Genomic DNA, 10,331 nt, shown 5'->3' on the forward strand with positions numbered 1-10,331 from the left:
CGGGGCGGAGGCGGGTTTCCGGGCGCTTCGTGCTGACTCTGGCTTCCGGTGCCGCAGGGCGAGCCGGGCCGCAGCGGTGAGAGGGGCCGGGGACCCCGCGGGCTTCTGGGTCGGGCCGGGGGCGAGACGTTAGAGCGGGTCGGGGGCTGGGGGGTGCGGTGCCCCGGGGAGCCGTGCGGGGAAGGGGGGACACGGGTCCGGGGATCCGGAGGGTGGTGGGGGTTGGGGGCGCTGAGGAGGGAGGAGGGGTTCTGGGGGAGTCATGGGGTCCGGAGGGTGGTGGGGGTTGGCGGGGTTTGAGGGGGAAGGAAGGTTTGGAGGCGACCCTAGGAGATGGCGGCTGGGGAGGAAGGTGGGGGTTGGGGGGGTCTGCGGAGGGAAGAAGGCTTGCAGGGGAGCCCCGGGGGCCGTGGTTGGGGGTATCTGGAGGGCAACGGCGGTTGGGGAGCCTGAGGGGGAAGGAAGGTTTGAAGGGCAGCCCAGGGGACGGTGGTTGGGGGGAGCTGTGCGGGTAGGGGGGAAGGTGGGGGTTGGAGGGGAGCCCAGGGGATGGTGGATGGTGGGGGGAATGTTGCAGTTGGGGGGTCTGAGGGGGGAGGAAGGTTTGGATGACCGTGGGGAGGGCTGTGGAAGTACATAGGGGAGGTCTCTGACACGTCAGCGCTCCGTGGAGGAAAGGCAGCTAGGGAAGTTCTCCAGGCAGCCTATAATCAGGCTGTGGGGTTCCTGACTTGCTGCCTGTTCTGGCTCCAGAAATGCCATGGACATGGAGCCACGTGGCTGAGAGTAGCAGCCAGGGCCTAATGCTTCCTGGTAGAAGGAGCTGTGTGTGCCGCAGAGCTGGGGACAGGCAGAACGCATACTGCGCATAAGGAAGCAATGATCTGTGGCTGCAGGGGGAGGTGGTGGGAAAAGACTGTGCCCTGTACAGGGGCTGAGCAGGAGATGGGAGTGAAAGAGCTGCAGTTAGCCCCCTTTTCATACTTTCATTTAAGGTAGATCACAGTTTCTCCAGCCTTTTCATGCTGTTGTCCTGTATGTGTTAGAATAGATGGGTCTTTTCCCAGACCCAGCCGCTTCACTACCTGGTTATCAAAATATAATTTCACAAGCCACTGGGAAGGGCTCTGTGATCTAAGACCACTGTTTAGGAATCACTGTAGTAGCCAATTGCTCAAGACTTTGTTGTGGCTAGGGAAGGCCATGGCTCTGTAGCCTAGAAATCTCAGAACCTACAGGATGAGAGGTTTCCTGAGAGACCTATGGACAGGTATTTATATTGGCTATGATTTCAGGCTAGATCAGCAAGGTCTGGTTATCAGCTGTCAAAAGAGAGGATGAGCACAGAAAGCCAAAGGCCTGATAGGAGCTTAGTGGAGTGAGTGGGGTGTCAGATCATCAGGACAGAGCTCTCTCACCTTTTTTTTGTCTGGGAAGAAGTGGTTTGTGCCAGAGCTGAAGAAAAGGAGTGTGCACTTTGGAAGGGTCTGCAACCAAACAGCGTTTGGATGGGAGCGGACTGGTGTTTGAATATTTGTGTGTGAGAGTAAAGATATGAAATACATGGGCCCTCAAGTTAACACTGTCTTAAATAACATGTTCTCTGTTCTACTGCTAACAGCTGATATTAAATTGATGACTTTAAAAAACAAACCTTTAAGCCATTTGTGTTTTTCTCATCTGAATATAGGCTAGTCATTTTCAAGGTTATTTCTAGTCAGTTGCAATTCTCAAGTGCTAGCACAATGCTGCAGTGTTTGTTTGCAGACACTGCAGGGGAATGTTGTTGCGGAGTGTGTTAAATTGTTTCCACTGGATTTCAAAGGAGAAATAGCAGAAAGGTTTTGTCTGGTCTTAGATATGAGTCAGTAGTGTGCCCTTGTTGCCAAGAAGGCCGACAGCATATTGGGCGGAATAAGTAGGAGCATTGCCAGCAGATCTGGGGAAGTGATTCTGCCCCTTTATTCGGCACTGGTGAGGCCACAGCTGGAGTATTGGTCCAGTTTTGGTCCCCCCACTACAGAAGGGATGTGGCCAAATTGGAGAGAGTCCAGCAGAGGGCAGCAAAAATGATTAGGAGGTTGGGGCACATGACTTATGAGGATTGGCTGAGAGAACTGGGGTTATTTAGTCAGCAGAAGAAAAGAGTGAGGGGGGATTTGATAGCAGCCTTCAACTACCTGAAGGGGGGTTCCAAAGAGGACGGAGCTCAGCTGTTCTCAGTGGTGGCAGATGACAGAACAAGAAGCAATGGTTTCAGGTTGCAGTGGGGAAGGTCTAGTGTGGATATTAGGAAACACTGTTTCACTAGGAGGGTGGTGAAGCACTGGAATGGGTTACCTAGGGAGGTGGTGGAATCTCCATCCTTAAAGGTTTTAAAGGCCTGGCTTCACAAAGCCATGGCTGGGGTGATTTAGTTGGGGTTGGTCCTGCTTTGAGCGGGGGGTTGGACTAGATACCTCCTGAGATCCCTTCGAACCCTGATATTCTATGATTCTGTTTGTAGAAGCTTCTTGTCATTACAAAATGAGTGTCCTAATGCTTTCAATGGCTTAAATGATGTTAAATAACAGTAAATAGACTAGGGTTGTTGCAGCCATGTTGGTCCCAGGATATCAGAAAGACACGGTGGGTAAGATAATATATTTTATTGGACCAACGGGCATTGGTTCAATTAAAGGTATTACAGTGCTCATCCTGTCTCTTTAATACATTTACCACACAGTCACAGAGCAGCCAGGGAAAAAGAAACCCTGTATCAGGTCATTGCTTTGCAGTTGTCTCATTCTGGTAGAGAAGTGTCCAAAATATTACAGATGCAATTGCACTGGCGCCATACTGAACGAGACTGATCCCTCCCTCCTCCATGATATGATGCTTTCGTGAACAATGTCTGAAACCACGCAGCTGCCTGTGCTTCATAACACACTGCACTTATGTATCTATTCTGCTGTCTACTACTGCCTCCTCCAGAAGGCCACCACCTCCAATTTTTCCTCTTTAGAAACTCGGGCATTAACAGTGAATATTTTCTCCTTCCAGATGAAGCTATTAGCTCTTGCTGTGTTTGCCCTGCTGTCTGTTGCTCACAGCGAGGAGGGAGCCAGGCTACTCGCCTCTAAATCTCTGTTAAACAGATATGCGGTGGAGGGCAAGGACCTGACTCTGCAGTACAACATCTACAATGTTGGCTCCAGGTAAGCCTGGTCTGTGTTCTTGGTACCTATCAGGTGGCTGGCCCTGAAGGACACGGAGTATTAGAGGTGTGTCTCTGCGGTGTGTGTTTCACTAGCTCGGGGAGGAGGGAGACATCTAGAGTAAAAACCTTTCTCAAGCTCCTCCCTTACTCCTCCCAAATCCCCTCTGGGGGCAGGAGCAAATAGAGGGGAAGAATCTCTATTCATAGATTACAAGTCCAGAAGGGTCCACTGTGGTCACCTAAGGTTTTCTGTTACCGCTGTTAAAATGACTCTGTTCTCTCTGGAGTCCATAGGACTGTTGACTTGAGTAGGAGTGGAGTTGCAGTGTATGAGCCCCCTCTCAGGCCCACTTGGGAAGGAGCATTATACATGGCTTTGAGGGTAATGAGACTAAGTGTGCAGGGGTTTTTTGGGATGTGGGGGAGGATTGTGATTCTGGAGGCTGTGAAAGGCTCTCAGTGGATTTATGCATATGGGAGCAAATCAGTGTTCATTGTGTTGCTGTTTTAGACTCCGTAGCTTCTCTCTCTTTCTCTCTCAATCTCCCATTCGCCCCCAAAGCTCATGTTTAAGCTCTTACCAAGTTCTGGCACTCCACTCTCTAATCCCCCTGTTGACCCTTTCCTCTCTGCTCCAGCCCTGGTCCCTGCCTTCTTCATGTGCATCTTTGACTGCATCATCATCTACTGGTGTCCAGAATGCTGCAGTTGAAAATCACCTTCCTTTCCTGTCACTTGTATCCTCAATGCAGGGCTCCCTTCCTCACATGCATAGACCTCCATTGGCTTCCCGGGCTCTTTCCACAGCCCATTCCTTGTCCTCTGCTTCATGGCTCCTCTCAGCTCTTCCCTCTTATGCCCCAGATCCAGCTCGTCCTGCTCGGCAGTCATTTCTTCTTGATGCTGTCTTCCTTCTACCTCTCATCTCTGTGACTTTTTACTCCAGATCAGCAGCTAGCACTGAACTTTTCCCTGTTTGTGAACCAGCCTGTAGCATCATAGGGTTAGAAGGCACCACCAGGATCATCTAGTCTAACCCACTAATGCATACCCCAGGCTCTGTTCATGACCCCCCTCTCTGTTGTGTTTAGTGCAGCTTTGGATGTGGAGTTGTCGGATGATTCTTTCCCCCCGGAAGATTTTGGCATTGTCTCTGGAATGCTTAACGTCAAGTGGGACAGGATTGCTCCGTATCTTTTTGCAGTTCGAAACAATCTCCCCTCATGCCATGTCCTGGGTCTATTCTTGGGCTCCGCCTTGTCCCTTCTGATGCCCAAGGATACCAGGACACTTCCAACTCCATGCATCATCCCTGAAATGCAAGCGCACCTGGCTTCTGGCTAAGGCTCCGAGGGCAAATCCCAATAAAGTGCCCTGGGATCTCTAGTGTCCTTGCAAACAAGAACTAGTTCTTGGGTCTCACAACACATGGCCGCCCCTCACATTAAATTGCATGGAACTCCATTTATCTGTCACGGAAGGAGGAATAGATGAGTTGTCCCTGTAAGGGTCTGAATCTGTAGTTGAAGGTGGTTTTAAGATTTCAAACCTGCTGGTTAGACCCCCCTCCCTGTGTTTTGAGTCTTGCTCCCCCTGGAACAAAATGCAATTTGTTTCCTTAACCATCTGCTACCCAGAGCCAGCAACGTATCTCACACTGTGGTCCTGAGGCCCCTCAAAGCTGGCTACTTCAACTTCACCTCAGCTACCATCACGTACCTGGCACAGGAGGGAGGGCAGGTTGTGGTGAGTGGCTACTACCTTTCTTGTGAGCTTGATCATGTACAGGATCCTTATGGTAGATCTCACAGCCGAGATGCACAGTGTGTGCTCCTAGACACAGCCATAGAGGGATGATAGAGTGTGTCTCTCTCTCCTCATGTAGTGTTTGCTACGCAGCGCCTGCAGTGCCAGGAACAGCGGGCAAATACTAATTCTTTTCCCCCTGTTTCAGGTTGGCTTCACCAGTGCCCCTGGGCAGGGAGGAATCCTGGCTCAGAGAGAGTTTGACAGGAGGTTTTCCCCTCACTTTGTAAGTACCATTAAACCAGTAATCCATTTTCTCACAGTGACTGTACAGTTCAAATCAGCATTGGCCTTTTTCGTGCGTGCTGGCTCGTGGCGTGAAAGCAGAAGCCCAGGCACTAAATTAAAAGCCACCTGGGAAGCAAGTTTTTGGGGCAACTTCAGCAAAATCTTGCAAGAAGAGTGAAAATTAATTCATCATGGGCCGTTAGACTCGCTTCTAGGAATGAGCCTGTGTTGTAGGGTTGGGATCAAAACGCTTGGGCGGGGCGCGCTCAGGTATGAGAAGCTGGGAGTTCAGCTGTGCATAACCCATCTCAACTCTACTTCTAATGGATTTTCTCCTTCTGCCAGCTCGACTGGGCAGCTTTTGGAGTGATGACCCTTCCCTCCATCGGAATCCCTCTGCTGCTGTGGTACTCGAGCAAGAGAAAATACGATACCCCCAAGACCAAGAAGAACTGAGGAAAGCCAAATGCAGCCAGCCCCCAGAGCTCAGGAACCCCACTTAGAATTACAGTGTACTCAATGTAGCAGCAATCAACCCTCCAAATCGAGTGACTGGGCCACCGGTTCAGTGCTGGCAGGGGCGGGATTTGTATAATTCTTGTGGCCGGTCGCTTTCTCGAGGTTTTTTTTAACCCTTTCTCAGCAGATCTGGAGCAAATACCTCTCCGGTTCTGTTGTAATTAAGCTCCAGATGCAGCCGCTGTACAAGAATGCTAATAACGCCCAAGGAGTGTGGGGCTGAGAGCCTTTCTGCAGCATCGGTGGCATCACCCCTGCTTGCCGAATGCCAGTCGTATGTGGCCAGATCTCTTCACGCCACAATCCGCCTTGATCTTGGATCAGCCCATCACCCTCGCTCCCCAGCATTTTATGCTTCTTACAGCTGTCACTGAGAGGATTGATCGAGTGACGGTAATGGAGACCTCCTTTCTATGCAGGTTTATTAGTGCCGTTCCCTCTCAGCCAAGCAGTGGCCTGTGAACCCCCATAGAAAGATGCCTGCTCTAGAGAGAATGTTGGCTACGTTGTTATATTTTGGTAAGCAATTGACCGCCGTTTTTCTGATTACTCTGTTGAGACGTGTGTGACTGTACGCACCAAGGGTTTTATAATAAAATGAACACCACAGAGTGAGTCTCTTCTCCTACCAGTAAGTCCCACAGTCGAACTGTTGGGTTTCAGGAGCCATACCTAGAACTACAGTAAATCCAGTGGGTGTGGAGGCTCTGTCTGTATGCACCAGCAGCTGGCAGATCCAGCTGAAAGAGTATACCAAGCCCTTGTCTTCACTAGGATTAATGGTCTGGGTTTAACGCGTGTTAAAATCCTACTGAGGGTTACTCCAACCCTCCCTCCAGGGTTCCTCGCGAGCAGTTGCCACATGTTAGAACTAAAACTCAATGTAGATGAGGCACTTTGAACAGTCTACTTTTCTTAGACTAGACATTGCCAAAGAGCTTAAACTCTAAGACACGGAATGGGAGAGAAACAGCCCTACCAACGGTAAGTGACCTGCCCAAAGCTGCATAGCCAGGAATAGAACCCAGATCCTCGTAGCTCTCAGCCCAGTGCTGGGTGCTCAGTACCATGCTGGCTGACACGAAGTTTTGAAACATCTGGTGTCCAAAGCACTGCAGAATGTGTGGCCCATAACACTTCATTTGCCCCAGGGAGTGGATTAGCTTGGATGAGTCTAGAGAAAACACGTTTACAGCCCTCAAGAGCTGAGAGAAAATTGAAGTGGGTCTGCTGTACCTGCTCAGCTCTCTGTACCTTTGTGTATTGGCCGCTGGCTTCTGATGAGTTTTGAGCTGCCCTGCCTAAGGTGCTGTCCTCTGGAGCCTAGCTTCCAGCAAAGGCAGGAGGCACCTGCTTTCCCAAACTGCTTGCTGTCGTCTTATAATTATAGAAGATTTAGAGTAGGAGCCCCAGCAGTGGGACTTATTTTTTTCAAATGAAAAAGATTTTCATAAGTGAAAACCAGGCCTGCGAGGTTCCCCTGGTGGCCCTGCTGCCCTCTTGTGCTTCAGGTCCATTTTGAAGCTTACCTGTGCCCTCCTGCAGTGAAGTGACTTCTTACAAGCCAGTTCTTGGAATTGCCCTTCTAGAGATATCGGCCTTGATTTGGTGGTGGAGTGGGCCCTGACTGGCCTTGGGCAGTGAGAACAGATTAATGTAAGCCAGGCAAACCACAACACAGGTCCCCATTGGAGATGGGTGTACGTGACCTTGGGTTGGGGGGGAATAGAAGTGGGTGTTTTTTGGCAACCTCAGAAGAGAATGCAGGGATTGGCCGGGTCTGAGGCCCATTCGTAAGGGCAGCGTGTAGCGAGCAGTTTGCCCTGTTGCTACTGCACAGCCTGTTCTGGGCAAAGAAGCCTTTGGTCTGCAGGGCTGTCAAAGCAGCTCTAAATTCACACACATGCGATTCAATTTAATCTGCACCAATTTCTTTCCAGCCTCTTCCAAATGAGAATCGCAGAGAGCTACTTGGCCATGCATGAATTAAACCTTTCAGTCCCTCCCTCACTGGAATTAACCATCCCCATTTCACATATGGGGAAACTGAGGCATAGAAATGGATGTCACTTGCCTCAAGCACTCAGAGGGGGAAGAACTGGGGTCTCCTGCCTTCTAGCCCTGAACCTTCTTTTCTCCTTCGACCAGGCTTCTGCTAACAGGACCCTGATGGGTGCTGCTAAAGTAGCTGCAGGATTTTTTTTTTTTTTTGCCACTCAGAGCAAAGCGGTCTTGTTATCCAAGAATTCCGTGTCGGTGGCCCAAGCTCCCAGGCTCTGCTGGAAACAAACACTGCAGCTTTGTCACACGAACAATGTTTCCAAGGCAGGATTTCTCACCCCCTCATCCCAACTGCTCGCTGCCGCCACCGGTTTCACCCTTTGTTTTGACTGAGGAGTGTTGCAATTGGCAGGATCAAGGAAACCATTGATGCTAATACTGAACAAAGGCTCCGCTCCACGAAGGGTGTGCAAGAGGGGGGGGCCTTAGAAGCTGAACTAACAGGTCTAACTGGCGCATCCCACTTCCCAGCACTAATGCTTTGTCCTGCCTTGCATTGAGTGTCCCAAACAAGGGAGCTTTCCTTGTGAGCCTGGGCTTTGGGAAGACTGTTACTCAACCCTTGCAGCTGCCTCTCTTGGTCCTGGTGATCTCTGGTAGGATGGATTGCAGGCAAACAGGTGAGAACCAACAGATACACCTTGCACACATGTTGCTTTATTTGCTGCCTTTCAAATTCTGCGAGGGGTTGCTTAGAACAGCGGCTCTCAACATTTCCAGACGACTGTCCCCCTTTCAGGGATCTGATTTGTCTTGCGCATCCCCAAGTTCCACCTCACTTAAAAACGACTTGCTTACAAAATCAGCCCTAAAAATACAACCGTGTCACAGCTCACTGTTACAGAAAAAGGGCTTGCTGTCACATTTTTACCATAGAATTGTAAAATAACTCAATTGGAATATAAATCTTGTACTTAACGTTTCAGCATATAGTATATAGAGCAGTATAAACAAGTCATTGTGTGAAATGTTAGTTTGTACTTGCTTCGCTAGCGTTTTTGCTGTAGCTTGTTATAAAACTAGGCAAATATCTAGAGGAGTTGATGTACCTCCTGGAAGACCTCTGCATACACATGCCCCTGATTGAGACCCTCTGGTTTAGAAGGACCTTGAGAACCGCTGGTCCTGTCTGATCTGTGTAGCCTTCGTCTGTGAGGCTGTCAAGCCAGGACCTTACAATGGTAGCATTATTTATTGGTATCGTGGTAGCACCTAGGAGCCCCTATCACTGATCGGGACCCCATCGCATGCAAGGTGCTGTACAAATATGGAAGAAAAAGATGATCCCTGCCACCAAACTGTCTGACATTTATAAAGACACAAGGTGGGTGAGGTCATCTGTTATTGGCCCAGCTGCTGTTGGTGAAGAGAAGGGACTGGTGTGGCTATAACACTGCCTACATCTAAAATGTGTGAATTTTGCAGCTCTCTCTACATGGGGTAGTAGTATGGTGTGCTTCCCACGACAGGAGCTTAGTGTTTTCTGCCCTCTTCCCTTCCCCCTCCCCAGGAGATGGGTGTTCTCCTCATACAGACGGGAAAACTGAATCCGAGTGCCCTGTATTTAGACTGTCACCTTGGGGACAGTCTGGTGCATTTGCTCACAATGAGATGATTCTAGGAACAGATGCAAGCTAAATAAGGAGTTGTCTGTGGGGCTAGCTGTAGGCCTTGCCTGGTCACTGGGGAGAAGGGGGTTCACCCCTCACCTCATCTCTGAGGAAGGAAGGACTGGAGAGAAAATCAGGCACATGGGCTCTGTGGAGACTACCCCCATCGATGGCCAATTGCAGTCATGGCAGCAGGACATAGAGACTTCAGGGATGAAGGTGCCTTTGTCCACTAGGGGTCAGTGGGTGCCAGCAGTTCCCAATGGTGTCCCTTGAAATATTGGGTGCTCAGGTGTTAAAGCTTGAGGGAGACACACCAAGACCATTGTAGAGCTGGCCCATGCCTGCCGCTCCGTTACACCTGCTCCAGGCTGGATTGAAAATGGATCCTGAGGTTGGAAGACTCCACTGGCCTCTCCGCAGCTCTCCATGTGGCTGTGGCTCCTCCGAAGCAGTGTGCAGGCCTGTTGTCCTCGCACTGGGCCTGATTCTTACTACAGCCTGCAGGTAGAACTGGCTCATCTTTGGAAACCTGCACAAAGGTCCCGGTGTCACCTGTTTGCTTAACAGGCTGTGGTTGTGTTTACTGAACTAGCCAGAATATGGAAGAAAGGGCACGATCACAGACAGAGCCAAGGTACAAGCTCCAGGACCTGTTGGTGGCTCTCGCTCGGGAAACCTTTCATGCTAGATAAGGGCTAGCTGGATGAGTGCTAGAACTGTCTGAAGAGCAGCCAGATGCTGCAACATGTGTGTGGTCAGTAGGGGGTGCTCGTCTCTCTCAAATAATGTTCCTGAGGACCAGCCGGGCTGTGATGCGGTACCAGGGATGCTTAAAATGAACAAAGCCTTAATTGTTTGTGCATAGAGCCCTCCAGGGGCCTATTTTTAAATCTTGTCCCTGCTAT

At 50.2% G+C, this 10,331-nt stretch overlaps 1 protein-coding gene across 1 annotated transcript; it reads left to right on the forward strand.

Annotated features, from left to right (window-relative positions):
• Positions 1-4: 4 nt before the first annotated feature.
• Positions 5-6,367, forward strand: SSR2 (signal sequence receptor subunit 2). Its single transcript, XM_030542173.1, has 6 exons — positions 5-76; positions 3,043-3,197; positions 4,291-4,389; positions 4,837-4,945; positions 5,154-5,231; positions 5,579-6,367. The coding sequence occupies exons 2-6, from the start codon at positions 3,043-3,045 to the stop codon at positions 5,687-5,689; spliced, it is 552 nt and encodes a 183-aa protein (XP_030398033.1). The 5' UTR covers positions 5-76; the 3' UTR covers positions 5,690-6,367.
• The last annotated feature ends 3,964 nt before the right edge of the window (positions 6,368-10,331 follow it).

Source organism: Gopherus evgoodei, chromosome 24 (assembly GCF_007399415.2).
Source record: "Gopherus evgoodei ecotype Sinaloan lineage chromosome 24, rGopEvg1_v1.p, whole genome shotgun sequence".
Taxonomy (NCBI): Eukaryota; Metazoa; Chordata; order Testudines; family Testudinidae; genus Gopherus; species Gopherus evgoodei.

Coding starts and splice junctions, on each gene's coding strand:
- SSR2 (XM_030542173.1), top strand. CDS start 3,043: ATGAAGCTATTAGCTCTTGCTGTGTTTGCCCTGCTGTCTGTTGCTCAC. Junction 3,198..4,290: donor ATCTACAATGTTGGCTCCAG/GTAAGCCTGGTC, acceptor TGTTGTGTTTAG/TGCAGCTTTGGATGTGGAGT. Junction 4,946..5,153: donor AGGAGGGAGGGCAGGTTGTG/GTGAGTGGCTAC, acceptor CCCCTGTTTCAG/GTTGGCTTCACCAGTGCCCC.